This window comes from Grammomys surdaster, unplaced genomic scaffold (genome assembly GCF_004785775.1).
Source record: "Grammomys surdaster isolate TR1022 unplaced genomic scaffold, NIH_TR_1.0 752, whole genome shotgun sequence".
Classification (NCBI taxonomy): Eukaryota; Metazoa; Chordata; class Mammalia; order Rodentia; family Muridae; genus Grammomys; species Grammomys surdaster.
In genome coordinates this window covers 1,872,586-1,895,959 of record NW_021605171.1, presented here as the reverse complement: position 1 = coordinate 1,895,959, position 23,374 = coordinate 1,872,586, and the positions used below count along the sequence as shown (strand labels likewise).

Sequence of the window (23,374 nt, the reverse complement as noted above, 5' to 3'; positions counted from 1 at the left end):
CCAAAAAGCAGTAAAGCCAGGTCCTCAACATTCTCCATTAAAGGGAAGGCAATATCGAGTATGCCATTACAAAAGCCATTTTCAAATAGCTTATTTTGCTCATTTTTCAAACGTTACATGGAAAAGACTTGTTAAGGACAAGAGTAAAATATAAGAGCACATACACTGATGCTAGGGCTGCAAACTGGTGCAGCCACTCTGAAAATCATTGTGGAGAATCTCCAAAAAAGCTAAAAAATAAACCTGCCATACCGCAGAAGCACACACGACAATCAGTGGGTTATAAGGGCAATGATGAAATGTTTCCACTGTTTCTCCAGGTCACTCTGTTTCAGGGAACAAATAAAGTCATGGTTAGCATGTAAGTCATACAAGCAGTGCTTTCAGTAAATCCCAAATAAATGAACAAATAAGTATCTAATGATTGGTCTTTTCTACCTTATTTTACTTCATTAGCTCTACCATTCCTTTCTTTAACCTTTTTTTTTTTTTCATTTTTTGGTTTTTCGAGACAGGGTTTCTCTGTGTAGCCCTGGCTGTCCTGGAACTCACTCTGTAGACCAGGCTGGCCTCGAACTCAGAAATCCACCTGCCTCTGCCTCCCAAGTGCTGGGATTAAAGGCGTGCGCCACCACCGCCCGGCTCTACCATTCCTTTCCATATGCCCAAAAGACATGACATCCTACTCCCGATTCTGGCTCAACCATGTTTATTGCTACTCTATTCATAATAGCTAGGAATTAAAACAACCTAGTGTCCTTCAACAGATCAAAGGATCTGATTGGATTTAAGGCCCCATTGCATGACATGGAATCCATGCCTGGTACTGCTTGATTGGCCAAGAAACTGTTTACATAGGCCATAGACTAATGGAAAAACCCAACCCTGTTTATCTGCTTAGGTAACAGAAGTAAAATGACTCCTGACAACATGATGATGCTTAGCCATCATTAGAGAAGTTTTCTCCCACAGGATATGGAAACTAATTTAGAGACACAACGATACTGTGCAGAGTGAGAGACCTTGGAACACTCAGAACTAAGTAGAATGTTTTCATCAATGTCCTCCTCTCAGGACTCAGGGAACTCTGCCAAACAGGAAGCACAAAGATTATAAGAACCAGTAGGAATGAAAGATCACAAGAAAACAGTGCCTTCCAGACACGACAGAGTTGACACACATATGAATTCACAGAGACTGTCGAAATATACACGGGGTTTGCACAGTTCTAAATCAGAAGGGGTCTGTCTTAGGGTTTCCCTTGTTGCAGTGGAAAACCTTGACCAAAAATAACTTGAGGATGAGAGGATTTTTTTGTTTTCAGGTTTTTTCATTTTGTTTTGTTTTTGTTTTGTTTTGTCTTACACTTCCATAGCACTGTTTATCATCAAAGAAAGTTAAGACAGGAACTCAAACAGTGAAGTAGCCTAGAGACAGGAGCTGATGCAAAGGCCATGGAGGGGTGCTGCTTACTGGGTTGTTCTTCCTTGTGGCTTGTTCAGACTCAAGTTTTCTTATAGAACTCTGGACCACCATCCTTTATTCATTAATTTACAAAATGCCTTACAGGCCTGTCTATAATAAGATCTTATAAAGGTATTTGCTTAATGGATGTTCCCTCCACTCAGATGACTTTAGCTTATTTCAGGTTGACATAATACTATCCAGCACAGGGCTTCAGTGCTGAAAGGAGAAATAGACACATGCCCTCATCCCTAACCCTGAAGCCACCTCCAGTTGACAACACTTGTAAAAGAAAACTAGTTTTCTCCAATGGAGACTCACTGGGACTTTAAACTATACTTTAGGGCAGGCCCCACTACGAGCAATAGATGACAGACATAAAACAAACTCAGTGGAATGTTTTCAAATGTTCTGTCTCATAACACTTTGAGATTTAGTTTTCTTTAACCTTTCTTGTCTTTTGCTTATCTATTATGGTTTCTAATTTTGTAAGTTTTTAATGGTGTCTGTGTTTGTGTGTGTGTGTGTGTGTGTGTGCATATGCTTGTCTGTCTGTTTGCATTTCTTGTGATTTTTCTTTATTTTTGTTTCTGTTTGCTTTGTTTTATTCTGGTTTTTGTTTGTTTGTTTGGTTGGTTGGTTTTATTTGCTTGTCTGGCCTGTTTGTTTTTAGAGAGAGAAAGAAGGCATGGAGTTGGATGGATGTGGATATTGGAAGATCTAGGAGGAAATGAGGGAAGGGAAATATGATCAGAATATACTACATGAAAAAATATTTTCAATAAAAGTATTGTATATATGGAATACTATTCAGCTATAATGAAAAATTAAGTAACAATTAGCATATAGTGGAGGATGGAACTAGAGAAGATTATATTGAGTGAGGCAACTCAGACCCATAAGGACAAATGTCTCACGTTCGTACAATCTGAGATTCCTAGCTGTGAATTTGCAGATGTGAGCATATGACTAGAGTGACTGCAGAAACCAGGAAGTAAAAAGGGATCATGGGGAATGAAGGGGATGGGAATCAATAAAGAAGGAACTATTATGGTACAAGTGATCTGATTTGGGGAAAAAAGAGGAGGCCCTAATTAGGAGGATGATAAATACAGAAGAAGGATGGAAGAAAGTAAAATAACAGTAACATTATGAGAAAGTCATAAGGAATCATACTATTAACTATCATCTTACAATATCTATAATATACACAAATTGGTGTATAGAATATATAAGTTTTTTGAATGTGATTTTTCCATTTGAGTTCTTTCTGATAGCTAAAGAGCATCTAACAGTAACCTCAATCCAGGGATGGGAACCTTACTCTTGAGTTGTTGGGCAGAGATAACAAAGAGATACACCAAATATCACAGGTTATTGCTGTTGCCTTTGGTTGCCAGGAATGCAAGCTAAATTCCTACTGTTAAGGACTCCATGTACTTCAGAAAAAGAGCCCAGAGTCCCTTTGAGCTATAATTGACTTCAAAGCCTTCTCCTTGTAGGCTATTTTTAATGGTATCAGAAGGTACCATGCAAGCTTCCAAAGGAGGGAATCAACACCATGACTAGTACTGAAAACCTAGGCAACTTACCAGTTCTAGTGAAATCATGAAGAGAATCTACAACCAATAATTTATTAAACCACCACAGTCCCCAACAAAAATCTATAAACATTTGTCCTTATACCCACAGGTTTTTAACCTTCATCAGGAAAATTTTGTCTTGCAACACAGGGAGACTACCAGAAAACAAAAACAAAACCCACAACCAATCAATATGTGAAGTTTTGGAACCCAATCCCAATGAATACATCTATAAAATACTCTCAGACCTTAGGCTCAAGAAAAACTGTGGAAGAGAAGATGAAAGGCTTGTAAGAGCCAGAGGCTCAGGGAATTTGCTGTGATATTATGTATCCTAGAATTCCAGAAGCTACACCTATAAAAATCTCACCAACATAACTACTCAAATATGAGATGAATAGAACACCATGAACATGCCATGTGCAGGGGGAGTTGTCAATAAGGCCCTAACCCTACAGAAAAAAATCTACAGGCAAGTGAGTAAAGCTGAGAGCAGTTGGGGTAGCCCTCCCTATGGAAGATAACACCAACTGGTTTTTCAGTTCCAAAAGGTCAGCCTTGAAAACATACACACAAGTAACACTGCATGGACTCAACAGGTTATATTTGGGAATATATATGTTTATACAGGTACATATATTCATGCAATAACAATTGATGAAAAGAGAGACCATGTATTTGAAGGAGAGCAGGGAGGGAATATGGGAGGGTTTGTGGGGAGGAAAGAGATGAAAAATGTTGTAATTAAAATACAATCTTAATAATAAACCAAGAAACAAAGAAAAGAATGCACAGTGATGTATCTGCTACGGAAAAGATGCAGCAACTTTACAAAAATCCAATACACAGTCACTAACAATGTTAGAAATAGATTTGGTATGTTGATCTTAAATAAGATGGCAGTGGAGTAGGACAGAGTTCTCTTAAATAGTCCATTGTTAATGACCAGGACGACAACATATGCTCATAGGTTCAATAGCGGTACAAATATTATGGAGATAACTAAGTGCTCTCTGTTGGACTTCATGCCTGCTACTTCAAATCTGACAGAGAACCTATGGTTGGAGAGCTCACAAGGGTCATCCTACTACTGTTTTTATGTTAAACGCACACACTATCAAACTGCTGTCTAAATTCATATCTTGACTCATGGATTAGTCAAGCTCCGAGTCTTCACCAGAAAAGTTTCTCTGTACATCAGACGGTAGTTAATATGGAAATTCACAACAGTCAAAGTACAGAGAATAAGTAATAACGGAGTGCTCAACCATAAATGAGACATCTATACACCTTCTACCCTGAAGGCTTAGGGACCATTGAAAAATAGGGGAAAGAAAGCCCGTAAGAGCCAGAGGTCAGGTAGGACTGGGCAAGGTAGGACACAGCAGGGTCTTTTCACCCTTGAATTCACAGCAGCTGTGACTACCTGCACAATATTTGCATAATATCTAGCCACTAAAAATTCTAGGATAGAGAGATTAGTTCCAGCTCCCAACTGGGGAACTATGGACAATTGCTGGCTTCTGAGGAAAAGAGCCAGTTTTCTTTAGAGTTTCTGGTAGTTTTCTTTAGAGTTTGCAGTTTCTGATAGGGCAATCATACTCCATCTGATGACCACAAACCCAGAAGTTTATAGCAGCACAAAATGGTTCCTGTGGGTTTTTTTTTAAATTAGGAAATGAAGTTGGGGGATGTAGAGAGTACAATGGATCTGGAAGGAGGGGTGGGGTGACTATAATTAAAGTATATTATATAAGAAAGGGGATAATATCTGAAATGTAAATAAAATATCCAACAAAATGAATTCTCAATAAATTTTAAAATTAAAAAAATATGTTTTATGCCTCATTGTGAAGATGAATCCAGTGTTATCCAGAGAAACACAGAAATACAGAGAGTTTTAATTTTGAGGGACATGCTCATATTCTTATTCAGGCTTGTATATCTTCTTTCTGTAATCTGGAGACTCAAGCAATCTGGTGGTAAAATTCCAGTACAAACCAAAGGGCTGGTAACCAGATATCCAAGGTTGGGGGAGACAGATGTTTCAGAGAGCAGGATTGTTTTCTTTAACATTTTAATTCAAGTACTCAGCAGATTGGATGTTGGCTATCTACACTGAAGAGAGATGATCTTTATTTAGTTCATTTATCAAAAGGTTAATTTCTTTCTGAAACACATCCATGGGTATAGTCCGAAATGGTGCTTCACCAGGCGTTTAAGACATTCATTATTCCAGTCAACCTAACATACAGAATTAACCATCATAATGGCACTTGAAGACAGATTTCTGTGAACTGTATGAGGAAGTTATTTTAGAAGGAACATTTCAAGGATAGAGAAATGCCATTCAAAGACTTCAGGTGGATGTGTGCGAGAAAGGAGGCTGCCTCGGAGATGAGAGAAATTTGTAAGAAATTCTCAAAGAATTATAAAAGCATCTTTAAAATTCTGTGGTTAATGTGGGTTAACCTCATTGTAAAAGTGACTACAGTAATTCAATGCTATTCAGAGAAGCAGAATGGGCATAGCATAAGTTCGAACTACAGAATCTTTCAGGTCTCCTCCATGAGTTTCTGGTTATCTGATAGCAAATAATTAGAAAGAGACAAGAAGGATAGATGCTGTATTCAGTCAGTGTTCTCCAGAGCAGAGTTCTCAACCTTCCTAATGTTGTGATGCTTTAATATAGTTCCTCGTGATTTGGTGACCACCGCTCATAAAATTATTTTTGTTGCTACTTTATAACTGTAATTTTGCTATTGCTATGAATCATAATGTAAATATCTGTGTTTTATTAGAGTCTTAAGAGACCCCATGAAAAGGCTATTCAACCCTAAAGGGTCATATCGCACAAGTTAAGAAGCACTGTTTTAGAATAACAGATCTTATAGATTAAATCTCTCCATGTGTATCAAAAGGAAATTTATTAGAATGACATATAGGCTGATCCAACAATGGTTGGCTGTGAATGGAAAGTCTAAGAGTTCAGTTATTGCTCAGTCCATGAAACTGGATGTCTCAGCTGGTCTTCAGTGTGCACCAGAAGAATTGGGCTCTAATGACAGTGAAGGAATGGACTTGCTAGCAAGCAGGCAAAGAGAAGATTCTTCCTTCTTCCATGTCCTTTATATAGGTTTCCTGCAGATTAGATCTGGATTAATCACATGTTTTCCTACCTGAAAACCTCTGAATTAGAAATGGATCTTCCTATTTCAAATTAAACAAAAACTTCCCATTCCTGAATTCCACGTGTAGTCACATTGACAATCAAGAATTGCCATCACAGACACCAAAAACAGCAGACATGACAGATTAGGGCTTATGATTCAAATGGTAAAAGGCCAAGCAGAACAGATGAACATCTAACAAGTTTAGCAACGTACTTAAATATTTAAAAATGATCACACAAACCAAATGAAATGTCTTCACAGTGCAGCATCTTGCCCAACCACAGCAGAGAAAATACAGTTAGTCAAAAGAATAGTGTTAGACTTATATAAAGATTTGGGCAGAGAGCCAAAAGAAAAGTAAGAAATAAAAGCTGTGTTTTGGGACTCTGATAGCAATTATCCCCTTGCTATGATTTCACAGAAAAGCTAAAGGGGAGGAAACAGATGACCCAGCAGCTGAGACCCTAAGACCATGTCATACTTAGCCCTTTCTAAAACAAGAGTCATTGATGTTGTTGTCTTTATTTTATTTTTGAGTCAAGGTTTTACTGTGGAACCTGGGTTGATTTAGACTTCATTATGTAACCCAGACTGAGCTCAAATTCTGGATCCTTCTGCATTTATCTCCTGAGTGCTAGGATTGTAGAGATGTCCCGTCATCTCTACCTACTCATATGAACTTGTTCCTGCCTATTATCAGTAGCTAGGTACAGATTTTTCTCTCATTGTTTGGGGATGAATAATTGCTTGACATTTAGAACATTAAAATCAGTCATGGAAAGAAGATATAAGTCCAATTATGTTGTGTCTGTAACATAGTTATAATTATAAAGCCTTACGCAGAAGTTCAGAATTAATTTATTATGACAATTAAAAAGAGGCAGAATGAATATCATTGTTTTTCATATATGATATTTTTCTTTCTTTGCTATAGGTGCCTTCATTTGCAAAATGGTGCCATTTGTCCAGTGCACTGCCATTGTGACAGAAATCCTTACTATGACCTGCATTGCCGTGGAAAGGCACCAAGGGTTGGTCCATCCTTTTAAAATGAAACGGCAGTACACCAATCAAAGGGCTTTCACAATGCTAGGTATGTTTGTCATCTTGTATGATTGTCACAAAGCACCTGAGTTGAAAAACTTAAATCAGAACAGTTTCATCTTTGTTGTTTATTTCAGTCTATGGTCCCTTGGCTCTGTTGTTTCTGGGTCCTTATGCAGCAAGGCAGAGCATTGCCAGAGCAGGGTACCTACTTCATGCCAAACAAGAGGCAAAAGGACAGAAAGCAAAAGTCTAGGATCAACAATGCCTGGTGACTTATGCCTTCCATCCAGACCCACCTCCCAATAAACCATTCAACTCAATTTTATCAATGGATTAATCTGTCTTTGAAGTTACAGTCCTCAATTCTGAAGTCCATCAGCTGAGACTGAGCCCTTAACATAGGAGTCTTTAATGTACATTTCAAATTCAAAGTGTTACACTCAGTAAGACCGTCAGGTATACCAACTCTATGCTAATGCCATTACAGAACGAACCGTATCTAGACACTTTTAGGAGTAGCTTCTCATGGTATGTATTAGGATATGATTTGAGGGGTCTTTCCATTTGAATACACCCTACTGGTTCTCTTCTTTCTGTCTCAATCCTGAAAATGTGTCATCTTGAGTATTCTTCAGTTTAAAACATAAGCTTGTAAACATTTCTTTCACCTAACTAATGATAATACATCAGGGGCATTGCTACAGTAACATTATTAGACCAGGAGGCTGCTACTCTGAGGTAGCTTTTAAGCTTACAAGGGCAAGTGGATTTTGCCAGAGAGAAAGAGATGTTCTTTTTTTCTTTTTCGTTTTTCTTCTCTTTCTTTCTTTCTTTCTTTCCTTCTTTCTTTCTTTCTTTCTTTCTTTCTTTCTTTTTTTTTTTTAAGAAATTGGAAAACTACATTGCTTTCCTGAGAAATACCAGGTATTCAGTATCTGTTATAGAAGATCACAGGGTACTTGGAAGCCAAGTAGATTCCTAGAGATGGCTGACAAAGACAAATGCTTTCCTCTTCGTAATTTCATTTCTGAAGATCCTCGATGTTCAGTTTACTGTAACTGTCCCCAAGGAGTGTAAAGTGAGAAACAGCAGCTTTAGGGAAGTGTCCTAACCCCTAGCACAGCAGAATGGGGGAGTTTCCTGCTCATTGATGGCGCAAACTCCATCTGCATCATTGCTTGCATCTGTCATTGCTTTAGCAAAGACCCAGAGGTATGACGAGCAGCTAACATGACAGTCAAAGAGAGAAACTTTACTAATATGCATGTGACAGGAATAAGCAGAGTTATTTTAATTACAGGAATGTACCCAGTAGCAGAACGTCGACTTCTAGAAAGCACTCGGGAAGTCTGAAACCCAAATTTACTTTTATTTTTAAGCAGTTGTAAGTGAGCAGACAAATCGGTAGGGTAGGGAAAAAATCATTAGTCACTGTGAAATTTATGCCATATCTTCTTTAAAAAATAACTCAAATATCTCTGGGCTTCTAATAATTAACAACTTTCCAATATGCCACACCAATGTATAGGTGTGGAAAGAGTTTAAAGTTAGGAATACATGGAGAAGGAAGGCTGTTAAAAAGGAACAGAAAAAGCATGAATCTCAATGTCATAAAAGCAAAGATGGTAACAAGCAGTTAAAGCTGTTCCAACTTAAATAATTCAGAGAAAACAGCAATGTTTGAAATACAGGTAACTCATCTTCCTTTAGGAGCTGGTATGAGCTCTTCCCTGACATCTTTTGTCACTTTAACACCGTGTAACACCAGGGAACATCTCCATTAGTCACAGGCCTTCTGCTCGAAACTGGAAAATGGTGGAACATAAGATAATGCTACCAGAGTAGAAAAAAAAGAGTTTATTGAGGTGGAGAGAGAGACACATAGAAAGACTTAAAAGCCTTTAGAATTGACTTGGATCATTGAATTATGTTAATATTCTATGGGTAGTGTCAAGTTGTATATGAATTTCTAATAAGCCCAGCGTCTCAGTTCCTTGAAGCTATAAGTAATACCCTGTTTCCTAAATGATACGAAACCAGGACAAAAAAGGACAAATACAAATTTTCCCTCCTCCTATTCTGTTAAGATTCATAGACTGAAATGGCCTTCAGTAGCTAATCTATTTTTCTTTGCCAATGGCAAATAATTAAAGTAATTTCTCTCAACAGATTCACAAAGGGCCAGGAACTTGTAAAGAATGCTATTTTTCATTTGTGTTTGTTTTATCCAAACATTAATGGTCTAAAGAACTCAATAAACAATTACCAAAAGAAGCAACACAAATAGCTAATACATATTTGAAAAGGTATCCATCACCCTTAGCCATGGAGAAAATGAAAATTTAAATTGCCATTGTGCCACACTCAGAATGGTCATCAGAAAGAAAAAAAATGCAACAAACAGTGACAAGGGTGTGGGTAAAGGAACACATCACTGCGGTGGGATGTGAAACTGCAGCTGATAGGAAAATCAGTCTGGAGTTTCCCTAGAAAATATAGGTACCATGTAAGTAGAGCTTTCATGTGCACTAGCTATGATACTTAGCTATATTCTATATACCCAAAGGGCTCCAAGACAACACCCTACAAGCAAGCATCCGTAATGATTGCTTCTATTCACAATGAATAGGCCCTGAGAATAGCCCATATACCCATCAACACATGCAGGGATAAAGAATATGTGGTATATTTACAGGAGGAAATTTTCAAGTCATAAAAAATTAAGTTATGATATTTGCATAAAAATGAATGTAAGAATTGATGATTATGTTAAGATATCTGCTTTTCCTTTTATAGCCACATTTCCAGCCTCTCTCTCTCTCTCTCTCTCTCTCTCTCTCTCTCTCTGTATGTGTGTGTTTCTGTATGTCTCTCTCATGCAACTCTAGTTTTTAGTTTCTACATTTGAGATAAAACACAAAGAACACATCATTGCTGTGGGGTGTGAAACTGCAGCCTCTAGGGAAATCAGTCTGGAGCTTTTTCAAGGAAATAGAATACCATGTGCCCCAGCTATGCTATTCAGCTGTAATCTAGGTAACTGAAGGACTCCAAGCCAACATCCCTTATGAAAGCCAAAGGAGTCTTGCTGTTGGGGAACGGTATGCTAATACTGAGCATAGGACGGAACCAGTTGGAGTGGGAATAGAACATTGGGGAGAGCAGCTGGGGAGTGGAACTGATGTACAATGACAGCTAGACCTGAATAATATAAGGATCATAATGGAACGCATTCTCTTGAATGTTAACTTTAAGGTTAATGTAAGATACATGTTTTGGATGCTAAAGAGTTTGTTCATCAGTTAAAAGAACATAATGCCATTTGGGTAGACCTGGTTTCTGTTTCCAGTTCTAGGTCCGTTGGCTAACAACTGCCTGTAACTCTAGCACCAAGGAATCTGATAGTTTCTTCTGGCCTCCAGAGGTATCTGCACCCATGTGTTGTTCACATACACACACACACACACACACACACACACACACACTACATAGATAAAATAATAAAAACAAATCTTTTAAAATAATGCATGTATGTCAGACTTGAAAGATAAATGAAAGAAAGTGGTCTTTAAAATATCTCAAAGTTGTTTATTTTAGCACTGGAGAGATGTCTCAGTGGTTAAGAACATTGGGTATTCTTTTAGAGGACTGGGGTTTGAGTCCCAGCATCCACATGGTGACTCATAACTGACTTTAATGCCACTCCCAGGAAACCTAGCAGTCTTTTTTGTCCTCCCTGGACATCAGGCGTGTCTATGGTGTACATTCATACATGCATACAAAATACCTATACACATAAATAAATTTAAATTTTTAAGAACTTATTTGTTGGTTCAACAAACATGGATCAACTCTTACTAAAAGCTGAGAATTTTCCTTGGATTCTTATTTAGAGAAACAAAAATGTAAGTGGATTGATCTTGCCATCCATGACTTTAGGGGAAGTTGAAAAGCATGAACAGTGTCATGATGTGGTAGGCCCAGAATTACTAACGAAGTAGTTCATTAGGAAATGATAGCAACCTTCAAGTCACTGAGGGATGGTGACTTCAGAGGTATCTTGGAAACAAGTCCACACATGGACAGTGATAACAGAGTGGACCATCCAAGGTATAAATATGGTGTGGATCAGGGCACAGAATTCTGGGATGCAGAGGGGGGGAAGTGAACTGTATATATCCTTCCCTAGTAGGGTCTAGGAAGGAAGACATGCAGTGGTGAAAGGAGAGAATGAAGACCTGGTCAGGATGTGTGATAGAATTTGGCTTCTTGCCTTCTAGACAATACAGTCATATAGATGAAATTTTAACACTTAAAAAATGTAGGGGCTGGAGAGATTGCTCGGCGGGTAAGGGTGTTTGCTGGGTAGGCATGAGAACCTGAGTTTGGATACCCAACACTGACATAAAAAGACAGGCATACCATGAGCTTGCAATTCTTCATGCAATAATGTGGAAAGTGCTAGATCAGGAGACCTGATGTTCTGTTCTAGGATCCTCACACTCATGGGAGAACACACACATATATAAGCCTGCATGCATGCACGCGCGCACGCGTGCACACACACACACACACACACTCACACACACACACACACTTTTAGGAAGACCAGCGATAGCTGTACTGCATGACAGAGAAGATGGGGACATTGGAGACTAGGAAACTTGATGATTAGAGACTTAAATATGCTATGGTACATTTTATAACTTATGTATTTTTGCAGGTGTGGTGTGGCTGGTGGCCGTCATCATAGGATCTCCCATGTGGCATGTGCAGCGACTTGAGGTAGACTCAGGCTTGAAATATTTTCACATCCCTCCTCTTCTTCATTTCCTTCCTTCAAGAATATTGTGGCAAATTTATATGACCTCATCCATTTCACTGAAATCAAAAACTGTTTTAAAATTTTCTTCTCTGCTACTTAAGTCTACTGCATACTGCATTGCTAATATTTAATGTTAAATTTACAAAAAAATTAAGTTCCAAATGACTTTCTCTTAGCTTTATATGTTCTTTCTAGAATATCCTAGTCTTGTTAGATATGGCAATTCAATTACGGTTTTGACTTTCTTTTAAGTCACTTACAATTATAAGAGATTGTTTCTTTGCTAGCTGATTTTTCTATTGTCCTAGCCATCAACAAACTGAAATGTAAATTAGAAACATGTCCAGTTCTCGAGTTTCTCCCTCGTTCTTCTATTTCCACATATTTTATGAGACTCTCTTCACATGTGTAGGGATTTATAGTAAAGGTAAGGGAGGTGGTTCTGGACTGCTCAGCCTATCTGCTGGGGTATACATTAGCATGTGCTGTAGTATAACACACACATTTGTCTTCAAAGAGAGTAGGACATCCATCATGCATCCTAGAATATATTTTATTTAGGTATTTATTTTAAATCCAAAACTCAAGCCAAAGTTTCCTTCTGACTACACAAGATTCAGGCTCAAAAACCAGATTGTTGTGACATTCTGTCAGGGAAAGTGTTTTTAGTAGAAGTGGCCTCTGGAAGACTTTAAAGAGAATGACACTCTCAAAATCAGTAAAACATTTATAATTTAGACGCAAACAATTAAAGGGTAGCTTAACAGATGACAATCCTGACTCATTATAAGAAACCTGTTATATAGACAACAAACAAGGGTGTTTCTCTCAGACCGAGCCTAAGTGGCTCACACTTGTAATCTCAGCAGTGAGGGTGCTATAACAGGAGAATTGCTTTGAATTTAAGGTCATGTTGGCTGCATAGTGAGTTCTGGGACAATCCTAACTCTACTGTAAGACCCTGTCTCTAGAAACAAACAAACAAAAAATATAAGCACACACACACATGCACGCACACACGCACACGCACACGCATGTTCACATGCTAAGCAGACATAAGAGTAATGTCAACCACTAGTCCGATTTTAGCTGAGTAAGACTATGAAGCAGTTTTACACAGAGCACTGAAAAAACAGCCCAGCAATGAAGCACCCCGCGCCCCCCCTTTCCGGCAAATCATTGTCTCAGAGAAAAGGTTCATATGCCCAAGCATGTACCTCCTGAGCAACCTGAAAGGCTTTATATTGGAAGGGAAATAGATGCTACCAAAACTATCCATCCAGTAATTACAGGCACAGACAAACGATCGCCAAGGACTCAGGAAGTGAGTCGGTCAGTGTCCAGAGCTGCTGCAATGGGTAACAGAGAGGCCACTTCTGAACCAACAGGACAGTGCACAAATGAAATACCACAGTGTGACACACAAAGGCACAAAGCCAGTTCGACAAGCACAAATACAGCACAGCTTCTATTTCGAGGCTTACTGCAAAATGCCTGGGTTATCATTGTGCAGTATTTGTATGATAGGCATGTTAAGGTTTAAGTGTGACCTGTGAGGAAATAGACCCATGCTTTTAAACATTCTGTGCCCAGCTAGTGATGCTAGCTGGAGAGGTTGTGGTACTTTTCTGAGATGAAGGAAATATACACCAGCCTTATAGATTATATGGCCACTCTATTCCACAACAACTCTCTGCTTCCTGTCTTTGATGAGTGTACTCAGGCATCATGAGTTCCTGCTCCCACATCGCTGAGCTGCTGCCTGACAACATTCATTCCACCATGAAATCATGAACCCAAATTGTTCTTCCCCCAAATGGTTCCTCTCAGGTATTTATTTGTCACAGGCACAAAAGTAACTCATACAAAGACCAGTGGAACCAAATCGAGACACTAGAAATCAATGTTTCTAATCAGTTTATTTTAGCAAGGATACCATGCCCTGCAACAGAAAAACTTTCATCAAGTGATCCTGCAGTAATCTGCAGGTCCCTGCCCTGCCCATCATTCAAAATTAACCCAAAATGTACTTGAGACTGAACACTGAGTGGTAAATTCACATACAACTCATAGAAGAATGAAGAAGCAGAAACTTGGATTAATGTAAATTTATCAGTAATATGTTGTTCTATGGATATGTCAGGGAACTAGCAAGCCAGGGGAAAAGTCATTATACGTTGCCCGAATCTTGCAGTTCACAGTTCATGTGAAGGAAAATAAACCTTGGGGATGAAAAGGGTTTACTGACACTGAAGTAGTGCTTTGTAAAATTTTTAATTAAAAATGTAAAAACAACCTCTGAAGGATAATGCTTTTTAATAGAAGTACAGTGTAAGCTAATTTGAAATATGTGCCAGTGTCTTTATTATATTTTAACAAAGAGAACCTAGACAAAATTGAAATCTTGCAGAAGGTTTTGAAAAAAGTTATTTGTCTTAACATAGCTGGAATGTAATTTATAACACAATGTGTTCCTTTGTACCCTGTTAAATGGAAATAGACAAACGTGAATATTTCCAGAGCATGCCTCATCCTTTAGTGAGGTTCCAAGCGAGACATGAGGTGAAAAACATTGAAGAAAGCAACCCAAGGGTGAGGGCGATCTCCCAGTGTTAGCGTGCTTGTTCAGCAAGTTCACTCCCTAATACTAAAAACACAAGAATGAGTAAAAGGTGGTCTCTCTCTCTCTCTCTCTCTCTCTCTCTCTCTCTCTCTCTCTCTCTCTCTCTCTCTCTCTCTCTCCCCCTCCCTCTCTCTCTCTCTCTCTCTCTCACTCTCTCTCTCTCTCTCTCTCTCTCTCTCTCTCTCTCTCTCTCTCTCTCTCTCTGTGTCTCTTTGTGTGTGTTACTGATATATTGAGTGAGATGGCCTCTGTGAGAACAGAAAATGGCTTTACTCTGCTGCCACCTTTGAAAATGTCACCCGAGAACTTAATAATGAAATATGTATGAAACTTCCAATGGGCCCTGCAACTCCTCAAGTCATATAGATGATTAAATTCTTGTGACTTCTGTCAGTCACAAGAATAGTACCGCTCTGCTACAAGATGCCCAGGCCAGTGCTGTAGCCACATAAAACCATAATGAGGATCAAGTTAAAACTTGATGATCACTCCGGCAGCACACATACTAACATTGGGATAATTTAAAATCTTGTCTTTCCCCTAGCTTGAAATGATCGTGGGTTCCTAGGTTTGTTGCCTCCTTCCTTAGGCACCTCTTCCAGATACAGGGAGGAGAGAGGACTGAGCAGATGTCTTGGTGCTGACATGGGTGTGGCCCAGGGCCGATTCTTTCCATCTGGGATTCCTGATAACATCTCTGAGGTTCTGAATGTGCCTCCATTCTCCAGCCGGTTACTCCTCTCAACAGCCACCATGGCTGGTTCCTTCTGCTGTTAGCCCCCCCCCCCCACACACACACACACCAGCAGTATGTTTTATAAATGAAAAAGAAAATAATCTAGTTTTCAATCCTGGACCTCATTTCCTGCCCACATAAATCAAACAGATTTATCATTTTAATAAAATTTCATCATATATTCTACACGTATAAATCACTCAATTTGTAGAAAATGCGTCTGCCTGATCTCATAGGCAAAGCCATGCTCATTGATAAACACCAGTCAGATCTGATTTGCTTCTTGTCAGGAAAAAGTCAGATTTCAGCTTTGAAATCGATACATTAATGTGCATCTCAGGACCTTGCTCATTCTGAAACTCTATTAGAGAGAATGGAATTGGGTGTGGGAGCCAGAGCCTGTTCCGGATGACAGGCAGCATCAAAGCCAGCCATTCTCAATGATGCTCTGTTACTCTGGTTTCCCTGGCCTCTCTCAGCAGTGCGTTGACTCACAGTCTTCAGGGAGGTAAATGAGAGGATTCAACGAAAATTGTCCTTAATTTTCCCCTCAGTGAATAAAAATATGAAATCACAACACTTCAGACCTCATCAAAACGCCATGACTCCCTAATTCTGGACTGCCTTGAACAGACATTTAATCAGGATAGAGAAAAGCCTGCTCAGTGGATGCCTAATGCCATGAGTCATTCAAATTGTCCTCAGTAGCAAGGCTTAGCTTGCACAAGGGATATGACTGGCTGAGTCAGAGTAGGTGGAGGTGGAATTGGGAATATAGTTAGAGCTCAAACCCAGCCACAGTTGTAACCCATGGAAGATTACAGACATCTCTCCTTAGAAATAACAAAATCAGAGGCAGGTGTAGCAACTCGCTGTGAGTGCATTTGGCTTGCGTGTGTGCAAGGCCCCGAGTTTGATCCCTATGGCCATAAAAAATGTTGAAGAGAATATGAAACTGGTTGCCATACATCCATCTTAAGATGTGTTTGTGGATCCTTTGCTTGTGTCTGGCACTGTGTGAACTCATGTAGAGATTCACCATTTGGGATATGTTCACGAATGGCTACAATGTCACTAACCCTAGAATGTGTTCATGTGTGGTCACTATGGTCACTGGCCCTTGTAGGCTCTACCCTCATTGAGTCAGAAATAATTTCATTTTCACATATGTTTTCATTAAGCTTATTGTCATTAAGTGTTATCATTCTTAGTTGTACTCATAAACAAAACCAACTCAAGTCATTTTAACTTTTGACTCGATGCTCAAGACTAGTGATTAAATTTGCTAGAATGATAGACAGAAATCTATCATTTGGAACCCCACACTGACTGAGATTCAATATCTTCTCCCCTTTTCATTCCTATTCCAGAGATAAGACTTGGCATATATTTTAGATGCTTACTTTACTTATTCTTTTTCTTTTGGAGGAAAGGAGCCATTAGCATTTGGTGCTACCTATCATTGTTGTGAACAATGAATTTAGAACTTGGAAGATGAGTCCATTGGAAGACTTTTGTTTATTAAACAAATACAATTAAAATATCAGTATATTGGCAACAGGTAAATCCAGCATTTCGTTCACTCCAGTATTTAAATGCTACCAGCTGCCTTTCCGTTATAAAGACAATCTGGTGGGTTTGCCATGAAATGATGGTAAATACAGCTAGGTTTCTCTTACTCTGAAGCAGATCGATGCTTTCCAAGGCCATTTCATCAGAATTTAAAAAGGCAAATGTATCAGCTGAATTCACAAAGTACAAAAACCTTAGTGGTCCAGGGAAAACCTACAGTTTACAGCAAGATAACTATAGAAATTTGATTCAAATTTGAAAATTAAGCAGCAGCTAGCATCTGGGAGGTCTTAAAGACGTCCCAGTGGAATAACTTTGGGCTGCATCTTTCCTTTGAATGCTGATTCCTGGGGTGTGTAACTGAATTGTTCTTACTGTAAAGATTAAGTATGACTTCCTATACGAAAAAGAACACATCTGCTGCTTGGAAGAGTGGAGCAGCCCTGTGCACCAGAAAATCTACACCACCTTCATCCTCGTCACCCTCTTCCTGCTGCCTCTGTTGCTGCTGTCTGTCCTCTATGGGAAAATTGGTTATGAGCTTTGGATCAAGAAAAGAGTTGGGGATGGCTCGGTGCTACGAACTATCCATGGAAAAGAAATGTTCAAAATAGCCAGGTCTGTTTGTTGAAGTATTCACCAGTGTTTAAAATATGTTTTATTAGTTGCCTGGGCAATTAATTTAGCCTTAGCATCATTTGTAATTCAATTTGCGAGCAAAAGCTCACTTGAAACCACGATACTGTGGGGTGCTGTCAAGACTCCCTTTCCTCCTCCCTCACTGTTAGCAATATCAGTAATATGCAGAAAGCCTTGCTTCAGAGGACCCTGAGAGAACTCCCATATAAAACGCCACATGATTACATCTGTCCCTACTCCCTTCTACTTGAAAATAATGTTAAAATACTGCAACGGCCTGACAATTCTTTGAAACCCTAGAATGTTACTTATTCTAAATGGTTATAATTGATGCCTTATATTTTCAATCAAAGGCAGTGCTATGTCATTTTATTTATTATCATCAATATCAAGAACACTTTATTGCTGTATTTGTAGTTTCCATAGCATAATCTCTGTCGAATGACTGCTAAAACAAACAAGCAGTATCTTGCCTAGGTTAGTGAGTTGATGGTAGTTCATTAATTCTTCAAGCGTGCAGCGACCTCTAGTGCCCGGTTTATTTAAAGAACACTTTGCTCTGAGTATACAATGGAGCCTCAGGACAGTGGAGAACACTTCCCCAGAAAAGAAACAGTTACCAGACTGAAATGACAGACTAGGAGCCTGGACATTTGAAACTGAAAGCACCAAGCAAATATGTAGATCTGTAAAATGTAAATCTAGATTCCGAGGGATGAAGAAATTGAAATCTATAGTTTACTGTATTATAAAGTTTTAGCTCTATACCTGAGAATTACTATATTTTATAAGTACCGATGTTTAGCTATCAGAGGTATTGGATGGCTTTAAACACATGCTGAGCAAATAAAATCCATGTCCCTGAAGAGACACCCCTAAATTTAAACCCAGAGGACATTATTTATTAGCCACCCTACTGTGAATTCAACTTCTTTCTTTCCCAGTTTCTACCTCTGACCACTGGGCTTATTGGGAAAATGTACTTCAGTAGAGTTCCAGACCCCATGATGATCACATCACAGGGATGAGTAAGGTAGTAAGGTATGAAGACTGTAAAGATGGGGGAACGCTGATAATCTTCTCATACCCTCAGGAACTCTGCTAGTGTGCGAAAACATGTGGCTAAGTGGAGTAGGCTCAAGCAGTAATGCCTTTGCTATCAATCTGACATGTCTGTCGACACAAAGTTAACCAATGCAATGTTTGTTTGTGGGTCTAGGAAGAAGAAACGAGCTGTGATCATGATGGTGACAGTGGTGGTTCTCTTTGCTGTGTGTTGGGCACCTTTCCACATCGTTCACATGATGATTGAATATAGTAAGTTTCTCTCTCTCTCTCTCTCTCTCTCTCTCTCTCTCTCTCTCCCCCTCCCTCTCTCCCCCTCCCTCCCTCCCTCCCTCCCTCCCTCCCTCCCTCCCTCCCTCCCTTCCTTCCTTCCCTCCCTCCCCTCTCTCACCTAGTTCTTTTTTCCAATATAGCATAAGTGAAGTCATTGATTTCTTACCGGTTGCTGTTCACTTAGATAATCAAATGTCAAATACTGAACATTGCTTTTGTACCAGGTCATCATGTGGTAGGTGACTGTGCATGACTAGGACTAAGTTATTGATAATGACAGAAGATAAAGAAAATCTCTGCAAGCTTCTCAGATCTTCTCCCTCCTTTCCCTAAGCTGTTTAGCAAGGGGAGACACCTTGAGAGTCTTCTCTGTTTAGAACCTTGCCTTGTGCTTTGTGAATTTAATGTATTTTGGATTTAAGTCAGATGCCTAGAAGCAGTTACTCTTCATGTGTTCGTGGAGACTCAACATGATTGTGTTCCTGGAGTTCAGGAGAGCATTTGAAGGGTGACTGAGCTTTTAGGGTATGTGAAACTTAGTGTCTTAGGGTTTTATTGCTGTGAAGAGACATTGTGATCATGGTAACTCTTAGAAAAGCATACATTTAATTGGAGCTGGATTACAATTTCAGAGGTTTAGCCCATTATAATCCTGGTGGGAAGCATGGCAGCTTGCAGTCAGATATGATGCTGGAGGAGCCAAGTTCTACATCTTAATCTGCAGGCAGTAGGAGGAGACTGGGTATTACACTAAGCAAAGCTTGAATATATTTCAGGCCTCAAAGCCCACCTCAGTGACACACTTCCTCCAACAAGGTCACACCTATACCAACAAATTCATATTCCCTAATAGTGCCACTCTCTATGGGACAAGCATTCAAATGCATAGATCTATGGTGGCGATACTTACTCAGACACTACACTTGGTTTCATTTAGTTGAAATACGTCTTGAGTCCTAAGGTATATACCAGGCACCAGCCAATGCATGGACAAATAGGTATATATTACAAAGATGCTTTTATCCAGATACCAGATCCCTTTTATTCATGAGACTGTTTCATATTAGCTATTTACACAGCCGTAAATATTTGTAAGTACACATGGTACAACTTTACACTTATTTCTTGATGAAGTCAGTAAGCATGCTAAAGTATTACTTTATTTCAGGTAATTTTGAAAAGGAATATGATGAAGTCACAATCAAGATGATTTTTGCTATAGTGCAAATAATTGGATTTTTCAACTCCATCTGTAATCCCATTGTTTATGCACTTATGAATGAAAACTTCAAAAAAAACTTTGTGTCTGCTGTTTGTTATTGCATAGTAAAAGAAACCCCTTCTCCAGCATGGAGGCGTGGAAGTTCAGGAGCTATGGTGTTGCACAGGAGATCAAAGTTAGCTGCGGGAGAGAATCCTGTAGAAATCAAAGGAGAAGCATTTGGGGGCAGCAACATCGATATCAAGTGGTGTGAACTGCCAGAAAAGCGGAAGAAGAAATCTCAAGTGGCATCTTGTCCTCTTTAGTCCTGAATTCCTGAGAACTCTGCTGTAGACATGAACATTGATTGTTACAGTGTCTTCAGAATGAGTACATGTCGTACTATAATCTAAAGAAAACCATTTTGAGAAAAAGTCAGAGAGCTTTCATATTGAAATGTTGACAAGGACTTGGAAGGTAGGGGTGGGGGCTTCAAGAGTTTTAAGTTATCCTCTGCTACATGATAAGTTTGAGGACAACCTGGGCTACAAGAGACCGTGTCTCAAGCAGCCGTATTAATTAAAACAACCATACTTACTAATGATAATGACAAAGTATTTTTCCATTGAAAATACATACTTGCAGCAATTTTGAAAAATTATTAGACAACCATTGTGATTGATAGGTAGAGTTTTTTTAAAAAATTTAAATGTGTTTTTATTGTATGTATATGGGTGGTTTTCCTGTGTATATGTCTGTGTACCACATACATGCCTGGTTTCCCACAAAGGCAAGAAGAAATTTCCTAGTCCCTTGCAACTAGAGTCATAGATGGTTGTGAGCTGCTGCCTGGATCCTGGGAATTGAACACAGGTCATCTTTAAGAGCAGCCATCTCTCACGCCCTTTCCTGAGTTTTCAGTATCTTGTATAAAACTCAGTAATTTGTAAAAAGCTAGTAATTTTTTCTGGGTGGTCAGTGTGATAAGATTTTCTACATATTGCTAAGTTGAATGAAAACATTAACAATTCATTTTCTTCCTAGAATATTAATTTAGTAGTTGAGAGTCACACATGACTGCTGAAGTTATGCCTCACACTTTTGCAAAGAAAGCATGCACCAAAGTCAGTAAGTCCAAGATAATGGAGAAGCAGCTAAGCAGGAGTGCAGCTCCGCAATCCATTGGCTGGAGCTTCTTACAGCCCAAAGGACCGTTTCTATGGTGACTGGCCCACCTCTTACCTCTTTTTTAAAAATCTCTGGTTTTGTGAAAACTGACATTGATACCTGCTCTTCTTCATGAAGTCACCATAAGACTAAATGAGACAGACACACATAGAAAAGCATTCTGCAGTCTAGAGCAATTTTGCATTCTGAAGCATTGCCCTGCTCACATCTCCAGCCTTCCCTCTCCCTGCTCTGAGTTTATTCTTGACCCTGTCCAACCTTTCCCTCATACACATATCTGGTTTCTCTACTAAAAAGAATAGTTTGAAGTACCTCATGTATCGACAGGGTATATGTATATGATGTATATATGGTTAAAATATAAATATTTGAGATAAACTCTAGTGGTATGAAAGCTCTTTCCTTATAGAAGTGTAATGTGTTGATGAGGGTATTACTGAACTCTACTTGTGAGATTTGGATGTCCCATGGCTGACCCAAGAGATAAGTGAGGATACTCAATAAATTTATATACCCAATTTTTTCCCCTGAAACTACTTTGATCTTTTAATTCCTACATTTCCCAGGCCTAGAGGTCACCATCAGAACACGTAGCCCGTTCCCCTCCAGCATCTAATACTTTCAAAACCTAGTCACAGCCTTGTAGCCTAAATGTTTCTTTTGCCTCCAGTTTCTAGCCTTGATTCTTCTCAGCTGATAACATAAATGTCAAGAACACTCAGGCTTCTTTGTGGCTTAAGCTTTAAGACCTGGGAACCAAACATTTCAGGCTACTAGCTCCTCCGTACACACTCAATAGGTGTGTCAGTGAAGCATTCATGGAAAAGATGAAATAATGTATGGTATTAGGGGAGGGGAAATGCTAATATGACAGAAAAATTAACAAATCAAAGAGAAGGAGGCTGGTTTATGTGTTTGGGAATGGGTTGTTTAGGTCATATTGTGAACTGTGTGCCTGTTGTGCCTAGCTATCCTGTTGCAAAGCAGTTTGTTAAACACCACCAGACATTAAAATAAATCCAAATCACTGACTCTGGTTATTTTCATTTGTTGGTCATTTGTATGACTTCTATATATGACACAGAAATCATGTAAGTCAGCTGGTAAAGCCTCTCTATCATTGAACATTAAAAAATTCTCAAGTAGTACAGAGCCGAGCTTAAACTATCTAGATACTAGAAAATAGTGAATATTTAAAAATTGTGGCTATCCTAATATTTAAAATTGTCACTATCCTATGAAAGTGTCTGATGTCTAAGAATGTAAAATGCTTCTTGAAATGGTCACTGACTAGATAGCTGTATTTCTTCCCTCAACAACTATCTATTTAGTCTTTAGTTCATTTATTGATTGGATAATTAAGGACGTTTAATTTGGGAAGATCATCATAGATTCATCATATTGATGTCATTGTATCAAAATGGTAGAAAATTAGATTTTGTGTACTTTCTTTTCCTAGAAACACTCTTTTAACTTTTGCTAACATGAAAATTGTTTCTTAATTTACATATTTAATTTAAACATAGGTTAAAATACATTAATTCCTTTGTCCTTGGAGCTCAATTTTCAAAAAGAAAATAGACACTTCATTGAATAGAGATTTAAAAGGTGAAGCATAAAATCTTTTGGCTAAAACACAGGGAATTCAACAAGAATAAATGCTTGCCCTGAAATTGCAGTCTGAGTCATGAAAAAGAGGAAAACATTCACATGAAATGGACAAGTTAAAGAAAATAATCATGACTTCAGAGAGCTGGCTGCTTTGGGATGGGGTGTGTTGGAAATGGTGAATAATAGGAGTCATGGGTAAGGAAGACAATTATAGCAGCTGACCATAAACCGGAAGACAGAGCAGGCCTGAGAGAAACAGGGATGCTCTTAAAATACTAAACATCCTTAGTCAGAAGGTGATTTATCGGGTAGTAAATTTTTGTGCTCTGAAATTTTTGAAAGCTTTAGGATATTTCTGCCTTCTGATATTTACT

General features: G+C 38.8%; 1 protein-coding gene across 1 annotated transcript in view; it reads left to right on the top strand.

The window, feature by feature from the left end:
* The window catches only part of LOC114633848 (pyroglutamylated RF-amide peptide receptor-like), a 72,485-nt gene extending 50,051 nt beyond the window's left edge, over positions 1–22,434 (top strand). Inside the window, exons 2-6 of the mRNA XM_028782481.1 lie at positions 7,155–7,313; positions 11,991–12,052; positions 17,406–17,641; positions 18,882–18,979; positions 20,169–22,434. Of these exons, the coding sequence (XP_028638314.1) occupies positions 7,155–7,313; positions 11,991–12,052; positions 17,406–17,641; positions 18,882–18,979; positions 20,169–20,527 (914 nt within the window). The 3' untranslated portion in view covers positions 20,528–22,434. The remainder of the gene's footprint in view (positions 1–7,154; positions 7,314–11,990; positions 12,053–17,405; positions 17,642–18,881; positions 18,980–20,168) is intronic.
* Positions 22,435–23,374: the final 940 nt, after the last annotated feature.